The sequence below is a fragment of the Diabrotica virgifera genome, chromosome 1 (assembly GCF_917563875.1).
Source record: "Diabrotica virgifera virgifera chromosome 1, PGI_DIABVI_V3a".
NCBI lineage: Eukaryota > Metazoa > Arthropoda > Insecta > Coleoptera > Chrysomelidae > Diabrotica > Diabrotica virgifera.
Window position 1 is genome coordinate 118,517,807 of NC_065443.1, and position 23,084 is coordinate 118,540,890.

Below are 23,084 nucleotides of genomic sequence, written 5' to 3' on the forward strand. Positions count from 1 at the left end.
TTAAGCCTTGAAAATGGTCATTTTCGTATTTTCACTCGAGAACAATAAATTTTACAGAAAAATCACAAAAGACCTCTTTTGCTCCGAATGGCCCAAATGATGTAAAGAAAATTGTCGTAAATGATTTTTTTTTGTGAGTTTGTTTAAAAAAATTGTTTAAACAATTTTTCGACCACAGTACCATCTGACACCCTGTGGATTCGTTATAAGGACATCTTTTTGAGTAAGTTTGTGCAAAAAAATCGAACTGGAATAATTTACCTAACGGGGGCGACGATACAGCCTAGACTAATTTGAACATATTCAGTAACATTTAATTTCTAGAATCGGCTGTTTGTGTGAATCAGAATCAACTTTTACTAAATGGCATTGGGAAGAGTATACTTTTCCTAGTTGGAGTCTACTTTTACTAGTAAATGTTGAATATAAATCTTCATTTTATATTTATAATGAACTTTTACTGAAACCAGCCGTTAGAGTTGACTCCAACTAGTTGGAGTCAACTCCAACTGGATAATCAACTTGAACTGTAACATATATATGTATTGATTTTTCTTTCCGTGCCATATCCTCATTGGACGTTGCGCGTTGACGATTATTTTGGCTCTTCTTCTTCTTTAAGTTCCATCTTCTATCGAAGGTTGGAAATACCCTAATAACACAAAACATTCCATGAATGTTCCTAGAATGTACACACAGGACATTGAAAACATTCCTGGAATGTCCCCAAATGCACACGAATGTCCCTGGAAAGTGCTGTGTCAGCATTTTAAATATTCTTAGAATGTTCTGTTGGAACATTCCATGAATGTCTACGAATGTTCTTTGGACATTCACAGTCTATTTTTTAGACTGAATGTCTTGTTGGAACATTCCATGAATGTCTACGAACGTTCTTTGAACATTCACAGTATATTTTTTAGACATTCACTGAAATATATCGTCAGTAATGTGACAATACCTCCTATATGTTTTTTCATGAGGTTTGCAGGAGACGAAAAACATTTTTAAGGTCACTTTCTGTTTTCGTACGTATTCTGACTTTTTTGTAGTAAATAGATAGTTGAATTTACTGCAAAACAAGTCAAAAAATATATGAAAACAGGAGGTGGCCGAAACAAGTTTTTAGTCTATCTTACAAATCTCTTGAAAAAAACAGATAGGAGGTATTGTCACATCACTGACGATATGTGGCCATACCAAATAATACATCCTTGATAAATATAAACATTTTTATTGCAAAAAATCTTTACATACATTTTTTAATGTAATTTACTGACATTCCTAAATATTATAAAAAAATGTGTCACATTTGCTTTGTAAACCTTTCTTTTGCTTTTCGTAGCCACATATTCCGTTTCCTTTCTGGTTTTTTGTAGACCACTTCTCTCAGCTGATTCTAAAAGAAAATAAAATAAAAGGTAATTTTTCTATCCTTTACAATTAACAATCAGAAGAAATATTTACAGGTAATAATACGCATAAATAATAATAATAAAAAAATAAATATTAAATAATATTTAAATAAATATTAAATAATATTTAATAAATAAAATAATAATAATGAACATTTTGTATTTTGACAACGACATCTGACGTGGAAGTAGAAACCTTAATAAAATTATTTTTTCAAGTAAATTGTGGCTTATTTCCTCATTAGAATAGTTAATTACAAAAAAGCCACAAAGAAATAGATTTTTCACAAACAAATAAGTATTTAGTATTCATTATATTTATTGTTTTTATTATTTACTTTAATGCCCTACTGGTACATTATTTGACAAATAATGACATTTCGAAGTCTGTTAAGTATGATATAACGCCCTTGGGCATTAAATTTAAATAACGACTTAGATACTGTCAAGTTGACAAATATCAACCTAAGTAAAACTATGGTTACCACAATTATGTTACTACTGTTACTGGTAAATGTACTTATTTAAAAACTAATCAATTCAAAATTCATTCAAATTTTTCGCATATAAAGAATAATTTAGTCAGACATTAAACGTTGAAGGCACCACAGGTATTATAATAATAACGCTTTCGGTCAACGTATATCCCTCAGGCCCTTGTTAAAAACACCATTGACCTCAAGCATTATTATCCTTATAATACCCTTGGTACCTTAATAACTGTAACATAAGATTATACCTTAATTCTTGTTTTCTATTTCTGATGTTTTTATTTATTTACATTGAATATTAATCTGTTTTGTTGTATAATCTACTTCGCAATAATTATGTGATATATTTGACTTAAAATGAATTCAAAAATTTTTTGCAGTTGGGCAACAATGTCAACTTAGATCTCTGATGTAGATAATGAATTACAACAGTATCTATATTGTACAGACTGTATTATTAATTAGGTTATTTATTTATTTATTTATTGAAATATACATCCACCAGGTATAAACCCATAAAGGTGTACATAAGAAAACTACATACATTGACTGAACACTTGATGACAAAATATAAAATAAAATAAAGAATAACCAAAAATGTTTCTGTTGTTAATACACATACACAATAATAAACAAAGACCTTAATAAAGAAAAATAACATGGCATCAATTCGATAAGCTATTGCGTATTTCGCGTTTAAAGATGTTAAAACCAAGAAAAAAAAATGCATATACCTGTGTGACATAAGCTATTGGAACAGCACAGTCTCTTAAACGAACAGATGAAAGTGAAGTTCTGTCAATATCTTTTTCTAAAAAGTGTTTTGAACATACTCCTCTATTAACAAATCTGATCTATACTTCATGTCTTCTTCGCAGGATCTTCTGGAAAGCTAAAAATACAAAATATATGCATTACTAAGCATTATTAACAAATTTTAGTTTTAAATAAAAAATATGATTAATGGACTCACAAAATATTATAAAACAGCTTAGAAATTGTTTATTAGTATAGTCGGTTCCCCAAACTCTGACACAACTGGCTAGTGATTTTAGTAGGTAATTTTTTTTGTTTTTGGCCAATTTTGCCAAAATTACAGTAATTATTAACTATTTAGTTATTATTTTTTTTGCCAATTTTACCAAATTGGCAAAATTATTTACTAAAATCACTAGCCAGTTGTGTCTGAGACTCAGTAGTACTGAGACTGAGTTTAGCAAATCGACTATAATATTCTGTGTATTCATTAGTTGGTACTGCATATTATAGTGTGTGGTCTACCATCCTATTTATAAAGGCATACATTAGCAAAAACGCAAAAAGAATTACTTTAGTTTTACAAATCCTATTGTTATTATCTCTATTTACTATTTTAGTTAGGAATAAGCGAAGTTTGTGGCTTATTCACAATTATTATTAAAATAATAAATGGATATGACCAATTATTAACTTATAAAATAAAATAATAATTCTTCTGATTTATGCCTTTTATTCACTTTGTTATATCTAGGTTACTTAAAAGATTTTTTATGAATAGTATTATTAGGGTATTAATAGTATTAATTTATTTTCTGAAATACAGGGCATGCCTTCGTTTACATATTTGCATACTAACCTTTTAATAGGGCTTTTCATTCACAGTCATTTGTTTGGAGCTTCTGTCATAATTGAAACGTTATTCCTGCAGATTTTTTTATCTACATTTGTTTCTGCTACTCCAACTGCGTTAAAAACAGGACACCATTTTATTCACTATGTTAATAATACTATTAAAGCTATTATAAAAGTATCCGAATTAAAAAAATATTCTTAAAAAGCACAAACAACGATCCACCCACGGCAAAGCAAGGTGGCCAAGATGAAGATGCCAAGATGGCCGAAGCGAGGTCGTTGGTTGGTCGTTTTTAGTCACGTGATGCCCTCTCAAGCGCCATGCACAAAAATATAGCACGGCGAATTTGAAAATGAAGGCAAAAGAAATAAATATAAATGCCTCTCTTGGGTTTTGCATAAGTTATAAGTATTTTTTTTATTAACAAAATCGCATTCCAAATTGAATATTCGCGAACAATAATTTTTATTACATTTGTATGTTTATAATATTGTATTAATTGAACTTGGGAAACTCTTTAAATTTGACATATTATTGCACTGTAGGCCTAAAGTGTCACTTAGTTTGTCTGGTATGTTATAAGTAATGTTGTATCTGTTACACGTATGTATTATTTCGCAACTTAAAATATAGGAACATTGGTAGTATGTTCACAGAATGTCTTATGGTAACATTCCAGGAATAATTTAAACATATGTTCACCGAATGTTCCCTAAATGTCCAGGACATTCAAATATTGATAGAACTTTGGTAGTACATTCCTGGAATGTTGTGTGTTGTTAGGGTAATTATGGATATGTAGAACCTGTTGACTGCCGTTCTAAATAGCTTTTTGCACTACTGTATTCAAACCATTCCCTTAAGTTCTAAAGCCAGGACATTCTTCGTCTTTCCACATTCCACTTCTTTTTCCCTCTCTTGACATGTCCTAAGTACTCAAGTACTCAAGTTTTCATCCTTTGATAGTTAATATTATTCACCCTTCATTTCTTATCCTACTTGTTACTTCCACGTTTGACTTTATTGTAAATCCATGATGTTCGTAGGATTTTTCTTTAACACCAGAATTCAAAGACGGCCATGCGTCTAAGTAATAAAGGAGAGTAGAGAACACGTAACACATAAGCATTTTTAGGCGTAATTCTAACCTTATATCATGACAAAGAAACTTCTTAAGTTTAATTAATGATGCACGTAAGGTGTTTGATTTGGTTTACATTTGATGATATCCAGGTTTCTAAATACTTGTAGGTATCCAGACTTTCACTTACAGTATCTTCAATAATCAATTGGAGATTTGCATCTATTGATATAGTCATGATCACGCATTTAGTTTTCTTCAAATTCATCTTCAGTCCATATTCATGAGAATATTCATTACCGCGTTACATTATGTTCTGTAAATCATTTTTGTTATCCGACATTATCACTGCATCACTGCGACACTGCAAAACGTAAGTTATTGAAAACTTCTCCATTGATAGAGATACCTTATTCTATTGACTCTGAGAGCGCTTCGTTAAATACCATTTCACTGTAAACATTGAGGAGTAGTGGGGACAGCGCACAACCCTGGCGGACTCCTCTTTGTGTTTTGATATCTCGGATGTGCTGATTGTCAACTCTTACCTTAGCAGTTTCATATCACATCTGTCAATATGTTTGCTTTTTAATAAATCTACAAACTTTTACTGTTGTCCTTATCAAATGCCTTTTCAAAGTCTACAGAAGATAAGTACATGTACTGATTCACGTCCATGCATCTCTGGACTCCATGGATTCATGTTTATGCATAATCATTTCTACAGCTAAATTTTGTTCTACAGCCAAACCACTAATTTCATATTCCAGAGTTTTCACAATTTTGTGTTTGTATTATTTTCAAAATTTTTTTGATGGCATTTAATTGTAATATTTATTTAATAATAACATTTCTTCTAGTAATATTGATAGTCTGGTATCTTCTGTAGCTTCTAATGACAGTTTTTATCTTTCATCATTAAATAGTTGTTGGATATAGTTTATTGGTTCAGTGCACAATCTCTTCTTCGCATCAGTAATAATAGTCCATTTATTATCATTTTTAAAGATATTATCTCTTGTGCTTTTTCTCAAAGCTGTGATTTTTTTTGATATTTTTGTGTAAATTAAAGCTTCCATACTTTTTATCCAGATCTTCTATTTCCTTACATCTGTTGGGTAGTCACCTTCCTTTTGCCTCTCGAATTTTCTTTCTGATGTTTCTCTGAATTTCTTTGTATTTATTCAGGTTTTTTGCTTTATGTTTTGTTCGTTCTTCCATAAGTTCTAGAATTTTTACTGCCATCCAAGGTTTTTTTCAAGTAATTTGAGGGTTTCTTTTTCAAATGATTCAAGGTCATATTGAAATTTATTGGAAAAGACTGCAAGACTTGTACACACTTCTAAATAGGTCAAAACGGCAAACAGGTGTATGTTCTCAAAAAACTTTTGATAGTGTGTAAAAAATTTTTTATTATCAGCTAAGTACTTTCAACACATAACGTGCCATCATCAGAGCTTCGTCCTGTTATAAAACCTTCGTAGAAGAGCAATTGCTAAACGACACAATAAAAAACATGGCTGAGCTGTTCACGTGGGCTCAAAATGGTTTGACTCAGCCATGTTGTCTTTTTAATTTCAAAAAGAATTTAGATGTGATTTATTCATTTTAAGGGGTTGTTATACCCGATATCTGTGGCTTTTGCCCAGTATCCATGTTTTTTATTGTGTCGTTTAGCAATTGCTCTTCTATGAAGGTTTTATAACATGACGAAGCTCTGATGATGGCACGTTATGTGTTGAAAGTACTTAGCTGATAATAAAAAAAAATTTACACACTATCAAAAGTTTTTGAGAACATACACGTGTTTGCCGTTTTGACATATTGAAATTTTCCCAATTTTTGGCCAATAGTTATAGGTCTGGATCCCGCGTATGAAAAAAAAGTTGATTAATAGCAAGCTGAAAATTTGTTAATAGCTTAAGGGTGTCTAGTCGGATAAATTTTGATATATGGGAACACTGGAACAGGGGCAGTTTTAATTGTGGAACAGGTTAAAAATTTGGAACGGTCAGACCACGAAAACGGCACATTTATTTTGTCCGACAGAATAGACTTAAACTCTCCGAACAGAGATTAAACTCTCATGCAAAAATCAGACTGCTATTTATCACCTGTCATAATTCCTGTCATTTGACATATTCTACATGTTCCACTCATTAAAACGCCCATTTGGTGATAAATAGCAATCTGATTTTTGCATGAGACTTTAATTTCTGTTCGGAGAGTTTAAGTCTGTTCTGTCGGACAAAATAGATGTGCCGTTTTCGTGGTCTGACCGTTCCAAATTTTTAACCTGTTCCACAATTAAAACTGCCCCTGTTCCAGTGTTCCCATATATCAAAGTTTATCCGACTAGACGCCCTTAAGCTATTAACAAATTTTCAGCTTGCTGTTAATCAACTTTTTTTTCATACGCGGGATCCAGACCTATTAGATTTTCAGCATTATCTTCTTGACTTTCTTTAAGTTCCCGTTTATTTTAAGTTTTTTTTATATGTTCTTTGGCTATTTTGTCGTTATTGTCAGCTGGTGACCTCCTTGTGTGTAATAGAAGTTTAGGAAGTTTGAATAAGGTATTTGCAATTATGAGTTCCTCATTGATACAGAAATAAACCAGCCGTTCTCACGGCCACATTGGAGTCCATATTCTTTCCCACATAATCATTTTACTTTAATAATTTGAAATCATTTTTATCAATACAATATTTATCTTCTTTTTGAATTGTAGATACCAAGAAGTGATTCGTGTATGTGCACTTCAATACGACTTTTCTCTTTTCGAGAACGGAGACGAGACAGTATTATCTGATAGAGGATCTAATCTCAGCAAAGGACAGCAAGCCAGAATAAATCTAGCCCGAGCAGTATACAAAGAGAGCGAGATATACTTGTTAGATGACGCATTAACTGCATTAGATCAAACCGTACAAGACTACATTTTTAACGAGTGTATTTCAAAATACCTCAAAGACAAAATAGTTTTCTTGGTATGCCAAAAAGACAGTCATATTCAACACGCTGATAATGTTATACTGATAAAGGACGGCGAGTTAAAAGAGTTTGGAAAACCGAATGACTTTATAATAAAAGAAGAGGATTACGTTATTACTACAGATGATCATCTAGAGAAAGAATATGTTAAGACAGAGAATCATAATGAAGTTAATGAATATCACAAGCTTCTCGATGAAGAGAAAGTTGAAGCAGCTAGACCCGTATACAGTGAAATTCAGAAGAAAGGTTCTGTGAGTGTTAATGTTTATGGAAAATACTTTATCTATGGAGGTGGATTTGCACTGGCTCTTTTTAACCTTATGATGGGTGGACTAACGCAGTATTCAGAAAGTTATTCTGATAAACTGCTAACAAGATGGTAAGTACCTTTAAAATTTCCTGATATATTCTCCCAGAAGTTCGACACTGGAGTAAACAGTATTTAAATTATCAATGTAGCACTTGATATTTAATTACACCCATACCACTCCCTTAAATTTGGCAACCAGGAAATCCTCCTACGTCCCACATTTCTCTTTCCCGAGATTTTTCCTTGGATTATGAGTCTTAGCAGAGAGTAACTTTTCTCCTCTCATTATGTAGCCTAGATATTCCAGTTTTTTCGTTTGTATGGTTTTTATGACTTCGCATTCCTTCCCCATCTTCAGCAAAACATCTTGATTTGTTACTCTTTCTGTCCATGGTATTTTCCACATTCTCCTGTAGCACCACATCTCGAATGCCTCAATGTTTTTGATGTTTATCTTTTTCGGTGTCCAAGCTTCCATGCCGTACAGCAGAACTGAGAAAACATAGCACCTTAACATTCTCGTTCTTAAGTTTATATTTATGTCCCGGCTGCATAGGAACTTTTTCATTTTGACAAACGATTGTCTCGCTATCTCTATTCGCCTCTTGATTTCTCTTGTCTGGTCATTAGTATCAGTGAACCAAACCCCTAAATATTTGTAGGACGTAACTCTTTCAACTGACTGATTATTTTATGGTTAAATTCACATTGCTGTATAGCTTCTTTGTTACAATCATGAATTTAGTCTTTTTGATGTTCAGTTTTAAACCATACTTATTGATATGAGTGTTTATGTTTTCCATCAAATACTGTAAATTTGCTAGGTTATCTGTTACTATTAGCGTGTCATCAGCGTATCGTATATTGTTAATTAACTCTCCGTTAATGTTCATACCAATGTTTTGCTCTAGAGGCGCTTCCTGACATATTGTTTCGCTATATATTGAACAGTAGTGGAGAAAGCACACAACCCTGACGCTTGATCCACATTATCACTCTATTTGATCCAAAACGTTTCCAACAATATCTCTCTCTTCAGTCCTGACCACTTGGAGGGAGTTAAGTGGTCATCATGCATGATGTCGTGTATTGTTCATTTCTAAAAGATCTCTGTCTCTAGTCATATCTCTTAACTCATGTATTTTTTCAACACTTTTGCATATTTCTGTAATTTGGTCGATCCATCTTGTTGGGGATTTCCTCTTGCCTCTGACTTTTATTGTTCCTTGGATAATAAGCCTTTTCGTGTTTTCTGTATCTGCTCTCCTAACATTTAAAATTGAATTATTTGTGCTGTGGTTCTTCTTCTTAATGTGCCTGTCCATTCTGAACGTTGGCGATCATTCTGGCTATGATGACTTTGTTGGTTGCTATGCGGAGTGGTTATGTTGAGGTCTTTCTATACCATGCTCTCAGGTTAGCAATCCAGGATATTCTTCTTCGGGCCCTTTTCCTTCAATTTTACCTTGTAAAATGCATTGGAGTAGCTCGTATCTGCCTTGATTTCCCATTATATGTCCCAAGTACTGCAGATTACGGCCCTTGACGATGTTGATAAAATTTGAGGTTGTGTTCATCCTCCGTAGGTAGTACTTCTTCATTGGCGACTTTGTGTCTGTCAATGGTATGTTCAGCATTCTTCTGTACAACCATAGCTTAAAAGGCTGCAGTTTCGATAAAGTTTCTGCGTTTAATGTCGACGTTTCTACTCCGTATAGAATCACTGAGTACACGTAACAATTTAAGGAGCCTTATTTTTGTTTTTAAGTTGAGGTCATGGCTCTTGAACACAGAGCTCATGATCAAGAATGCACTTTTTGCGTTTGCTTGAGTATTGTCTTACGACTCATTGATTATAGTTCCCAAGTAGTTGTATTATGAGATACGTTCAATTCTCATTTGGTTCACATACAGATTTGCTCCTTGCTTGCTGATGATCATTAGCTTGGTTTTGATGGTGTTTATATCTAGTCCATATGTTCTACTTGTTTCCGTTATTTTATTTATTAAGTTTTGTAGCCCTTCTATGGTATTGGAAAACATTATTGTATCGTCTGCATACCGCAGATTACTGAGCTTGACTCCATTGATTGAAATGCCTTCATCAATATTTTTAAGAGCCTCTTCAAAAATGTGCTCTGAGTACAGATTGAATATCAGCGGTGAAATTATGCATCCCTGTCTCACTTCCTTTAAGATTGTGACCTGATTTGTATATTTTCCATCTATTCGGAGCACTTCTGATTGATTCCAATACAGGTTAGCTATTATTTTCAGGTCTCTTTCGTCAATCCCTGTCCTCTTCAGCACTTCCATCAGATTGAATATCAGCGGTGAAGTTATGCATCCCTGTCTCACTCCCCATAAGATTTTGACCTGATCTGTATATTCTCCATCTATTCGGAGCACTGCTGATTGATTCCAATACAGGTTAGCGATTATTTTCAGGTCTCTTCCGTCAATCCCTGTCCTCTTCAGTACTTGTACCATTTGTTCATGCCTGACTCTATCGAAAGCCTTCTTGTAGTCAATAAGGCATCCAAAAACATTACAGTTGACATCTCTACATTTCTGAAACAATACCTGTACTCTAAATAAAGCCTCCCTCGTACCAACGGCGCTCACAAATCCAAACTGATTGGGCGCAATTTGTTCGTCGCATTTTCGGTAAATTCTATTGTGGATGACTTTTTAAAATAGCTTGAGCAGACGGCTCATTAGGTTTATGGTTCTATAGTCTTCACAAAGTTTTCCTGCCGTGCTGTGGTTAATCCACGGAACTCGTAACGTTCTTCCCCAACAGAACATTTCAGTGATATCTATCTATCTTTCTTCTGTCCACTTGTCTCGGGGTCCAAGATTCACATCCGTGTGTCAGCATTGGGAATATTAAGCAGTTGATCAACCTCATATTTAGTGTTCGCGAAATGTGAGAGTCTCTCACACTTAGTGTTCGTGAAATAGTGAAATGTGAGAAGCGCTCTTCTCACAATATGCTTCCCATATCATTGTAGATACGGTATAATCCTTGTCAGATATCTTGTTCTGGATGGAATTCATTTAAGAGTATGTCAAACACTTTAACTGTTCCAGTAGTGCGTTCGTATAATTCAGTTATAAGTGAAATTTAGTACCTACCCTTTCCGACTAAGGCACTTGGTGTCTGATACCGGTATCCGCCACTAGTGTTCAAATGCAGCAAAGCATTGTTTTAAATTAATGGCTACAAACGAGCCACTTTGAGTGTCTGGCTGATTTTAGTGGCTCATGCTTTGCTACAATTGAACACCGGTGGCGGACAATTGTGTCAGACACCAGTATCTTAGTGTGAAAGGGTACTAAGTGTTGTGGATTTTAAATAATTTCCAATGATTTTATAATCATATTAATATATTTTATAATTGACAAAAAAGGGTAAATCTGGAGAATAGGCGGGATATTATATTAATTTGTACTTCAAATCCTTCAATTTTCTTACTAAAATGATTTGGTGAAGTGATTGGGGAAGGAATAATCATCAAAAACGAAATTATCACATTTTTTTTATTTTAGGGTAGATAACCAACAAGAGGTATTAATAATCCAATCTAACATATCTTGGCATGTTCCTCCAAATTCGCATCCAACAAACAATGCATCACTTTACCTAGATATTGCTCAAGAAAAAGAACAGTCCACCTTTAGAAGCTATACCACAATGATAGTCGTATCAGCAATATTGGATTTGTTTAAAACATATCTGATGTTCGATTTTTGTAGACGAGCTTCTGTAAACTTACACAATACCATTGTGAAAAAGATATTAAATGCAGTTATGGTATTTTTCGATATAAATTATATCGGTAATATACTCAACAGATTTTCTCAAGATCTAGTTAATATCGACGAACAGTTACCACAGACATTGAGCGAATGTTACAGGGTAGGTGCAAAGATTATTATATGTAAAGAACATTATAGGTATGTATGTAAAGATACAAAGAAAGTATCTTTTGTTACATCCAGCTTGTTCACTGGGTTAATAGAAGTCTTAACGTAGCTTCCAGTCTTTATTTGGTATTTTTTTTGAAAAGTTATATATGTGTAATATCAAACTGATAGGACGGTATTTTCATTAACAAGGTCTCTTATGTCTCCTTTCTTGTGTAATAAAACAATGCATTCTATGAAGAGTTTGGCCAAAGCCTGGAATTTTATTTCCGCTTAGTTTGATCGCCTCGATCACTCCTCCATCTAGGCCTGGATCCTGCGTACCAAAAAAGTTGATTAATAGCAAGCTTAAAATTGGTTAATAGCTTAACGGTGTCTAGTCGGACAACCTTTGATGTATGGGAACACTGGAACAGGGGAAGTTTTATTTGTGGAATAGGTTAAATATTTGGAACGTCAGACTACGAAAATGTCCTATGTATTTTGCCGGACAGAACTTCCAATTGATTTGTTACCTTTCCATTAAACTCTCATGCAAAAATCAGACTGGTATTTTATCACCAACTGGGCATTTTAACACGTCCGACACGTAGAACATGTCAAATGACAGGAATTATGTTGGTGGTAAATAGCAGTCTGATTTTTGTATAAGAGTTTAATGAAAGGGTAAGAAATCAATTGGAAGTTCTGTCCGACAAAATAAATGGAAAGTTTTCGTAGTCTGACGTTCCGAATTTATAACCTGTTCCACAATTAAAACTTCCCTTGTTCCAGTATTCCCGTACATCAAAGTTTGTCCGACTACACACCGTTAAGCTATTAACAAATTTTCAGCTTGCTATTTTTTCGTAGTTAATCGTAAGAACAGCCGTAAGATACTACCTTGATAAGCCAGAGGACACGAGTTCTAATTTCTGAGAATGATACCAGCCGTTCTCTGAGCTTCGGAGGGTACGTTAAGCCGTCGCGTCGGTGCCCCTGTGCATCAACACTAGACTAGCTACTTCAAACAAGGTTAAAGATACAGTGGCGCCGGGACTGCCCTAAAAGAACCCCCCGGCAAAAATTCCATACGATATTATTATCACTGGAATTACAACAACTTCCTCAAAGATAAGAAGCTTACTCAGAATGCTAGACTGAAAATTTACAGAGCAGAAATTAGACTAGTAATCGCATATGGTGCTGAAGTAATGTGTCTAACACAGAAAGATGAACAAATATTGAGGATCCTAGAGAGAAAAATAATTCGGAGGATAGCAGGCCCACTAAACTTAGGTAATAATGAATTTAGAACACTGATGAACCACGAAGTAAGAGAACTTTTGAAAGGAGAAGACATCGTCAGATTTATCAAGGCACAAAGACTCAGATGGATAGGACATATAGAAAGGAGAAATCCAGAAGCCGTTATCAAAAAAATTACCAAATGGAGACCGGTGTCAGGCAGACCACGAGGAAGACCCAAAACCAGATAGGAGAACCAGATAGTCGAGAACCTTAACCCGAGAGCAGTCGCGCCGTAAGAAAAAATCTCACATTTTATCCTTTTCCGTGATAACTTGATGAACAATTTTGCAACATTGCTTTCCACTCGCAAGTGCCTCGAGGAGGATCATAGTAATGCGTGAATTTTTTTTTATTATTTTATTTTGTATAGGCACATAGGCACATAAACATAGGACAAGCGTTTGACAAGGTATGGCACCAGGAGTTGCTCTATAAGCTGAGGAGTTGTTTGCCTCTAAATTATTACACACTATTAAAGTCATACCTTACAAATAGACGCTTTAGGGTCAAATACGACAATGAAATATCAGAACTCCAACCCATAACAGCGGGTGTCCCCCAGGGAAGTGTGCTGGGTCCTGTCCTGTACCTACTCTATACTGCCGATCTTCCAACATCACCTGCCATAACAACAGCTACATTTGCAGATGATACTGCGATCTTATGCTCCAACAAGAATCCAAACATCGCATCAGAACTACTACAAAATAACATAACTGAAGTCGAAAGATGGTTACAAAAATGGAGAATTAAACCAAATGAGCAAAAGTCGATACATGTAAGATTTACAACCCGTAGAGGAACCTGTCCACCTGTATGTATTAACCGCAAACAAATACCACAGAAAGGTGATGTAAATTACCTTTGGATTCACCTGGATAGAAAACTCACCTGGAAAAAACACATATTTTCCGAAATATGTGTTTTATAAAACGAAATGAAACGATATGAAATATGCGAAAACAATTGGGCTATAAAGTGAGAGACATATACTGGCTAATAGGAAAACAATCCCAGTTATCAACACAAAATAAATTACTCCGATACAAAGCGGTGTTGAAGCCAATTTGGACCTATGGGATAGAACTGTGGGGAACAGCCGCAAATTCTAATATAGAAATTATACAAAGGTTCCAATTCAAAATACTAAGGATGATTTTAAATATACCGTGGTATATCACCAACAACGCCGTACATCGAGATGCAGAGATAACTTATGTAAAGGAAGAAATTACATATCGAAAAAAAAAAATACAAGGACCGATTGCGGGAACACCCAAACCACCTAGTAAGGAACTTGATGCAGATGTGTGCAGTGCGCAGGTTAAAACGTAAAGTGTAAAGTGACTAGACTAGTGATTTAGTGTGAGCTAAAAACAAGTGTAGTGTTTATTTATGTTTTCCCAGAACCAATAATAGTTTAGGTTTAGTAGACACATTAAGAGCGGCATATTAATGGGTATGTTCGCCACATGTCAATAGTTTAGCCGACATAAATATTACTCAATGCTTATTACTTTGTAAAAAACGGCAGATTATAATAAATTGGGATGTCAATAAAAAAAAATTATTTTGTGGAATTTATGACTTTGATCAGAACCAATTAGCTTTAAAATTGTCAGAAATAGGTATTTTTAACATAACAAGTAAATAAAAATATCATAAAATAGAAATTTGTTTTAAATTCGTATTTAAATTTGTATTGTGAGATTTTTTCTCTACGCGCGACTATCGACGTGACAGAAGTGAGCGCGACTGCTCCCGGGTTAAGAAGATGAAAATTAAAGAATGGGTAACCATAAGCAAAAACAGGAAATAATGGAGAAACATTGTTGGAGATGCCAAGTAACACAAGCAATTGTAAAACCAAAATGTTAATGCGGACTGATTCCCAGAGACAAATGAATCAGTAGATGCCATGACGATGGTGATGATTATTATCATTTTTCTGTGTTATCAAGTCCTAGATGACTTATAAACCAGTAAGGATCTGTTTTTACGTGGATGTGAGAGGTGACATTCAGATTTTTGCGGATAAAGTTAGGTGATAACTTCGTTAATAATAATTGATTTATGCTCCTTCTCAAATATGCCCGGAACATTAATAAAAAAAAATAAAATATTTAAAAATTTCAAACAATTTCGTTTTTTTTTTATTTTTTTTGCTTATAACTTAAAAACTACTCATTTTAGAACAAAGTCGTATAGGAATAAAACAAAGATAATTAAATTTTCTATCACACGCGATTAGTTAAAAATGTCTTAATTTATCACCCTTGCTTCAAAATAGCAATAAATATAAAATAAGGGGGCAAAACAAGCCTGTCCTTATTCAATGATTTTCCATCACTTAGGTTACACTTGGAACCTTCCTAAATCGTTTAGAAAATTTTTGTAATGTGCTAAAACCGTACACCAAATTTCATTAAAATGCAAAATAATTTTGCAATCTAAACTTTTTTTTAAAAAATTGAAATTTTTTAAAATCTCGCACAACAAAAACTAGAACATACAAAGATTTGTCAATTTGTTTACATATAAAGAAGTACTCCACCTATCTAATGTACTTTACGGAATTGAAATCGGATTATTTAAGCAGCCTCAGCAATGTTTTAAAGTTATAAACAATTTTTTGGCTTATAAACAAATTAGTGCTGTGGCCAGGAGGGGGTGCTACGGGCTCCTTTATTTAGATGGACTTACCCAAGTTTTTTCATGTATTTTGACCCGTAGAATACGAATTTTTTGGGTAACAGTTGATCCGGATATCGATAAGATTGTTATAAACAAAGAACTTATTTTCGATTTTTCGCAAAATAAAACATTTTTTTGCATTTCTTGGGTAATTCTGAGCAAAAAATGTTCTTACAAGTTTTTTCGTAGGATGCATAGTTTTCGAGATAAACGCGGTGGAACTTTCATAAAATCGAGAAATTGCAATTTTTGAACGCGAATAACGTTTGATTAAAAAATAAAATAGCAATTCTGCTGACAGCATTTGAAAGTTTAAGTCAAATTATACCGGTTTTAATTATTTGCATTGCTAAAAATTAATTTTTTTATTATCAAACAAAGCTATTTGTTTATAAGAAAATTTTTTTTTATAAATTTAAAACATTGCTGAGGCCCCTTAAATAATCCGATTTTAATTCTGTAAAGTGTATTAGATAGGTAGAGCACCTCTTATGTAAAAAAATTAGCCAATTTCTAAATGGTCTACTTTTTGTTCAGAAAAATTTTAAAAAATTTGAACTTTTTTAAAAACATTTAGATTGCTAATTTATTATGCAAAATTTATTAGGTCGATTTTTATGAAATTTGGTACACGATTTAAGTATATTACAAAGAATTTCCTAAGCGAATTACTAAGGTTCTAAGTGCCACCAAAGTGGTTAAAAATATTGAATAACAACAGACTTATTTTGCCCCCCTATTTTGTATTTATTGCTAAATTGCAAAAAAGGTAATACCTTAAGACATTTTTTACCAGTCGTATATCATACAAGATTCAATTATCTTTATTTTATTTCCCTACGACTTTCTTCCAAAACGAATCGTTCAGTTATAAGCAAAGAAAGCAGAAAAAAATCGATGTTTTTCGAAATTTTTAAATATTTTAATTTTTTTATTAATGTCCCGGGCATATTTGAGAAGGAGCATAAGTCAATTATTATTACTGAAGGTGTCACCTAACTTTATCTGCAAAAATCCAAATGCCACCTCTCACATCCAAAAATAGACGTTTTTTCGCAGATCTTTACTGGTCTATTAGTATGCTGGGATATCTCCCAAAAATTTTCGTACACATCTGACCGTCGAGAGTCTACAGCTTTCTGCATGTTTTTATATAGATGTTCATTCAGAACCAGCTTTTATATGTTTTCCAGGAGATTCGTCGGAATGACTCCAGTAGCAGACATAATAGTAGGTATTGTCAGGGTACTTTGCATTCTAAATTGTCTTCGTATTTGAATTTCTAGATGTCTCTTCCAGATCTTATTATTTTATTATTATTACTACTCCATTATCGCCAGGTGATTTGTTATTTTTGTTTTCTAAAAGTATTGTATTGCCTTCTTCTTCTCCTTCTTCTTCTTCTTCTTCTTCTGTTTGTATAGACATCACTCTGTCTGTTTTTTTCAATTTGCCTCTAGTAAGTTGTCGTTCCATCGTTTTCGTGGTCTTCCCATTAATCGTCTTCCTATTGGGGAACCGTCTCTCGCTGTCCTGACTACCCTATTTGTTGTCATTCGGCTTATGTGGTCATTCCAGTCTATTCTTCTGTTTCTTACCCAGTTATTAATGTTATCCACCTTGTATCTCCGTCGTATATCTGTACTTCTAGCTCTGTCTCATAGAGTCTTACCATCGATTTTTCGAAGGGTTTTCATTTCCGCTGTCTCGAGCAATCTTTTTGTCCTGTCTTTGTCGGCTCGTGTTCCTGCCGCGTATGTCATTATTGGTCTGATGTCTGTTTTGTAAATTCTGTCGTTCATTTCTTTTCCCATGTTGTTATTTCTCCATATTGCGTCATTCAGGCAACCTGCGGCTCTGTTTGCTCTATTCACTTGATATTGCTCTTCTGTTTCGAGCCTTCCGTAGCTAGATAGTGTGATGCCTAGGTATTTAAACTCTATCACTTGTTCTATTATCTGACCTTTCAGCTCAAATTTACATCTTATTGGATCTGCTGTTATAACCATGCATTTTATCTTTTTTAAACAAATTAACATGTTAAAGTTTCTGGCGGTTATGTTAAATTGGTGCAGCATACGTTGTAAATCATCTTCACTTTAAGAGATTAGTATTGCATCGTCTGCATAGCAGATTATTTTAAGTTGTTTCTCTCCCATTTGGTATCCTTTTTTAGTTCTTACTTATTTTATTATTTCGTCCATGATCAGGTTGAACAATAAATGACTCGAGGAATACCCCTGTCTTATCCCATTGCCGGCTTCAATTGGGTCAGTTAGTTCATCTTCCACAATTACTTTTATTGTGTTATTTTGGTAGATGTTTTCGATCATTTGGATCGAAAACAAATGGATTACGTTTTTTAATGTGATCCTGTCAAATGCTTTCTTAAGGCCGACGAAACATAAATATGCCGGTTTGTTATATTTCAACGCCTTCCTATGTATTGCCTTCGTATGGTGGTATTTCTGGAATTTCTCATGATCTCTGGTTTGTGATTTTGAACAGAAGCTGACCTTATCTTTCGTTGGTGCTTTTATATATTTCGCGTTAAAAGGATTCGACAACATCAAGGATTTCGGTTCTATCCGTAGTAGCTTTTCCATATTTGTTTTTTAGTCTATACAAATTTTTGTTGCCTATGTTGTATTTGGCCTCAAAACTACTAAACGTTTGTTTTTTTTTTTAATTTTCATTTTCATTCTTTTTGATATTAAAATACCTGTATTATCTTTCTAGTTTATATTTTCCGTTGGTGGAATAATCATCCTAATAGCTTCTATCGATCAAACTTTCCTGCTATACAGTGCAATAATATTTACACTATTATTGATACTAAGATACCTGTACCTACCAGCGGGGAGAAGCTTAAAACGATTAGATGCCTCAAGTAAGTAAATCTCTATTTTGTATTTTTTTAATGTTTTTTTTTAAGTAAATCGGCTTCTCGTTAAGAATAATATGTTTGGAAAAACCACACATTTTCAATATTTAGCGATGCTTTTTCTGAAATCAGAGGCGACCTTTTGAAGTCTGACATTTGAATAGGAGAATTTTATACCAAACCATAACCTTTCATTTAACTCCAAACGGAATTAATCATTTCGTATTCAGAAGGGAATTGTACAGCACTTTCTTCCTTCTTTTTACATTTGCTCCATCGAGGTTCATTTAGTCTACGTATATTTTCCAAGTTGATAGTGCCCAGCCACTATCAGTGTTATCATTTTAAGTTCTATGTACTTTTCTGATATTTATTAGACCGAAATTTTTTGGTGAATTTTGCTTATGATTTAATCCATATGGATGTGCCTCTACAGAGCTTTCTATTAAATTATTCTTCTTCTTCTTCTTTTTATGTAGACATGACTCTGTCTGGTTTTTCAATGTACCTGAGGTAAGTTGACATTAGATCGTTATCGTGGTCTTTCCACTGATTATCTTCATGTTGTTGCATGAGCGTCCACACCCATGGGCAGGGGAAGGTCTTGGCCCCCCCACCCTTTCGGATGCGTTAAACTAGGTATATATTGTCATCTAAAGTATACAGAATTGTGCCACATCTTCACGTCTGCCCCCCTAAAATTTTTTTATGGGAGCCCATGTTTTGGGGAACCGTTTCTCGTCGTCCTTAGGTACTACTCTATTATTTGTTGTCATTCGGTTTATGCGGTCGTTCCATTCTACTCTTCTGTTTTTTACCCAGTTATTAATGTTGCCCACCTTGCATCTCCGTCGTATATCTGTACTTTTAGCACTATCCCATAGTGTCTTACCATCGATTTTTCGAAGGGTTTTCATCTCTGCTGTTTTTAGCATTCTTTTTGTCCTCTCTGTATCAGGTCGTGTTTCTGCGGTATATGTCATTATTATTGGTCTGATGACTGTTTTTGAAATTCTGCATTTCATTTCTTTTCCATGTTTTTATTTCTCCATATTGTTTCATTCAGGCAACCTACTGCTCTGTTTGCTCTATTCACTTGATCTTCCACTTCCGTTTCGAGCTTTCCGTAGCTAGATAGTGTGATACCTAGATATTTAAACTCCATCACTTTTTCTATTGTCGGACCCTCCAGCTCCAATTTATATCTTATTGGCTTTGTTGTAATTTATTAACGTTATAATTTTATTAGTTATTTTTTCAAAAACTTTATAAAAAAAAAGAATGTGTGTGTACTTTGTACGCACGTAAGAAGTTATTCTTCTATTATATAATTTTAACGAAGTAATTGTATTCTATTTAAATATTAAACTAACTTTCTTATCTACCATTTTCAAAAAATTTTTATTAAAACAACCAAAAATAATAAAAAAAAATGAATCGTCCAGAATTGGAACCTGGGACCTTTCGATCTCTGACCGAACGCTTAACAACTAGACCCCCGAGTCTCCTGTGATTGACACGTAAATTTCGGATATAATTACACAACACGGTGACAAATAGATTGAGTGGTATCGTGATAAAAATGTTATACCTACATATTTTATTATCTTACTACAGAAGAAGAGAAATTTAAAGACACAAAAATTATAATAAATAATACATTTACTAAAAACACTAATATATTCTTTTAATGACTTATTTGCGCTGATACAGATACTATCTTGAAAAATTAGAAATGAACTACATACTGTCTGTGTGCGCATGCGCGCAGATTTATGAAAAATTTTACTCTTAATCGCGCCTAAAGAAGAATAACTTCAAAAATACACAGACCTAGAAAAACCCTTTTGGATCTATATTACTTTTTTATCTTATCTTTTATTATATAATATTTTAGCAAGAAGTCCAATGATTGGCCACCTGAATGCTTCTCTGGAAGGCTTAACCACTGTGAGAGCTTACGGCGTACAGAAGAGACTCATAGATGAGTTCGACAAGCATCAAGATCTGCACACTTCTGCGCATTATATGTCCGCATGCACCATCAGAGCTTTTGGTTTCTTCATGGACTTTCTGTGCTCGACGTTCATGGTTATAGTTATTACTAGATTTATTTTCGTCGAGACAGGTAATTTTTTTAAGAGTATGTTATATTATCTCTAAGTATTCGATTATAACATTTTTTAGTAATATATTAGCAGAAAACGTGTTATTATCTAGACTTTTTGAAAAACGTTGCTGTGAGAGATTTTATTGAGTATTTTGCTTCTCTCACATCCCTTTTAAATGTCCAGCAGTAGTCCGGCAGCATTCTTGATCTCCATTTTCCTTGATATCTTTTTTCCATACTTGAAATATCTTGATGGAAATGTTTTCCATGGTCATCAGTAACATTTTCACGATGTTGTAAGAAAAAGTCCAAGTGGAAATCAAAGAAATGCATTGTAAGAGACATGGTGCAGCCCAAATCACTGTACGCTTTCAGTAGATTGTTGACGTATTGCTTTTAGTTGTCGTCTTTATACTTTCCCCAGAAGTTTTCAACCATATTTTCCAAACAGGTCCATGCTCCTTTTTTCTAAGTCATTAAAGTCTGCTTTCAAAATTATCTTTTATTTAATCTCATATTTGTGGATATACAAAGATGATTTTCGCATCACTTAGCCTAGGAACCAAGTCATTCGGATTCTTCTAGTTATTTCTGTTATTTGATTTGGTTTGATCGTGTGACTTAGGTATATATACACTCTTCGACACTTTAGATCTCACTTTCATCTAAGCCTATTGTGATATTTTGATTTGGCATCACTTTTGTTTTATTTAAATTCATTTTTAAACCGATTTTCGCAGATTCTTGTTTAAGCTCCTTTAGCATGTAGAGTAGTTTGTCTGTATTGTTGCGTATGATGATGCAACTGATGAGTATTCGTCATCGGAAAATCTTAGATGACTTAAAATCTGCCATCGGCTTTAATTCCGCGTTGTTCCCAATTTGAACAAATCTTCTAATGCAAGTGTAAATAATTTTGGAGAGATATACTATTTACATAATAATAAAATTTGATTTTGGTTTTAGATACCAGCGCAGGAAACGTTGGGTTAGCTCTAACCCAAGTAATGCTACTGGGCAACTCGGTTCAATGGGGAGTTAGGGAATGGTCGGAGCTGGAAAATCTCATGACATCTGTAGAAAGAGCTTTAGAGTATACCGAAATCAAAACTGAAACAAAATCTGGATCTACGCTGGAACACTGGCCCAGCAAAGGGACAGTAACATACGAAAAGGTCTCCCTTAGTTATACAGACAATGTTAAGGTGTTAAAAGACTTAAACTTTAGCGTTAACAGCCAGGAAAAGATCGGTATAGTTGGAAGAACAGGAGCTGGGAAATCTTCAATAATTTCTACACTATTTAGACTATATGACATTGAAGGAAAAATATTAATAGATGGAGTAAATATCAAACTTTTAGACTTAACGTTTCTAAGAAAGAAACTCGCTATAATTCCACAAGATCCAATACTATTCACTGGTACTATTAGAACCAATCTCGATCCTCTAAATGAATATAAAGACACTGAGTTATGGGAGGCTTTGGAGAAAGCCAATATGAAACATTGGGTTACTGATTTAAGCCAGCCAGTCAGTAAAGGTGGTTTAGATATAAGTTCTGGACAAAAGCAGCTGATTTGTCTCGCTAGAGCTATTCTGCGACAGTCTAAAGTAGTCTTTTTAGATGAAGCCACTGCGAATATGGACCACGAGACTGATGAACTCCTCCATAGGACCGTTAAGAGTAATTTTGTGGAGAGTACCATGTTTATTATAGCGCATAGACTGCATTCAGTTTTAGACTGTGATAGAGTTATGGTTATGGACAAAGGACAAATTAAAGAGTTTGACAGTCCGAGAGTTTTGTTACAAAATAAGAATGGCGCTTTTTATGGCATGGTTAAACATGCCGGATTATTAAATTATTTATCTCAAACTTAGCAATAAATATTTTTTATAAAGACCGTTGTTTTAATATTAATATTTTTTTCATAAAACATTTCGTATTTAAAAATAGTTATTTATGAAACAGTTCGTGAAGTATGCTTTTAGCGAGTGCTATACATCGCGTAAGTTCGCAAAAAGTACTTCACGCACAGTTTCATGCAATATTTTATCTACTCTATCATAAACAAATAAAAAAACTGTAGCTCTTCGTCACTGGAATTCATTTCTATACTACAATTTTTAGAACTTTGACATTTAAAAATTCCAACTTCTTTCAAACCACAAAACTGTCAAAACTTTTGTCGTAATTTATTGCTCATTATGTCATCACCATGACAACGCCAAAGTTAAGGATATTTGATTATATGAAAGTGTTTTAAA

The 23,084-nt window shown here is 33.8% G+C and overlaps 1 protein-coding gene and 1 long non-coding RNA gene across 2 annotated transcripts in view; one reads left to right on the forward strand and one right to left on the reverse strand.

The window, feature by feature from the left end:
- The window catches only part of LOC114349537 (probable multidrug resistance-associated protein lethal(2)03659), a 46,029-nt gene extending 23,312 nt beyond the window's left edge, over positions 1 to 22,717 (forward strand). Inside the window, exons 6-10 of the mRNA XM_050643157.1 lie at positions 7,331 to 7,975; positions 11,459 to 11,828; positions 18,560 to 18,710; positions 20,602 to 20,832; positions 21,781 to 22,717. Of these exons, the coding sequence (XP_050499114.1) occupies positions 7,331 to 7,975; positions 11,459 to 11,828; positions 18,560 to 18,710; positions 20,602 to 20,832; positions 21,781 to 22,697 (2,314 nt within the window). The 3' untranslated portion in view covers positions 22,698 to 22,717. The remainder of the gene's footprint in view (positions 1 to 7,330; positions 7,976 to 11,458; positions 11,829 to 18,559; positions 18,711 to 20,601; positions 20,833 to 21,780) is intronic.
- LOC126879854 (uncharacterized) lies at positions 2,562 to 4,302 on the reverse strand. Its single transcript, XR_007696315.1, has 2 exons — positions 3,522 to 4,302; positions 2,562 to 2,798 (listed from the first exon to the last, which is right to left on the reverse strand). It is a non-coding gene; the product is annotated as an uncharacterized LOC126879854 (long non-coding RNA).
- Positions 22,718 to 23,084: the final 367 nt, after the last annotated feature.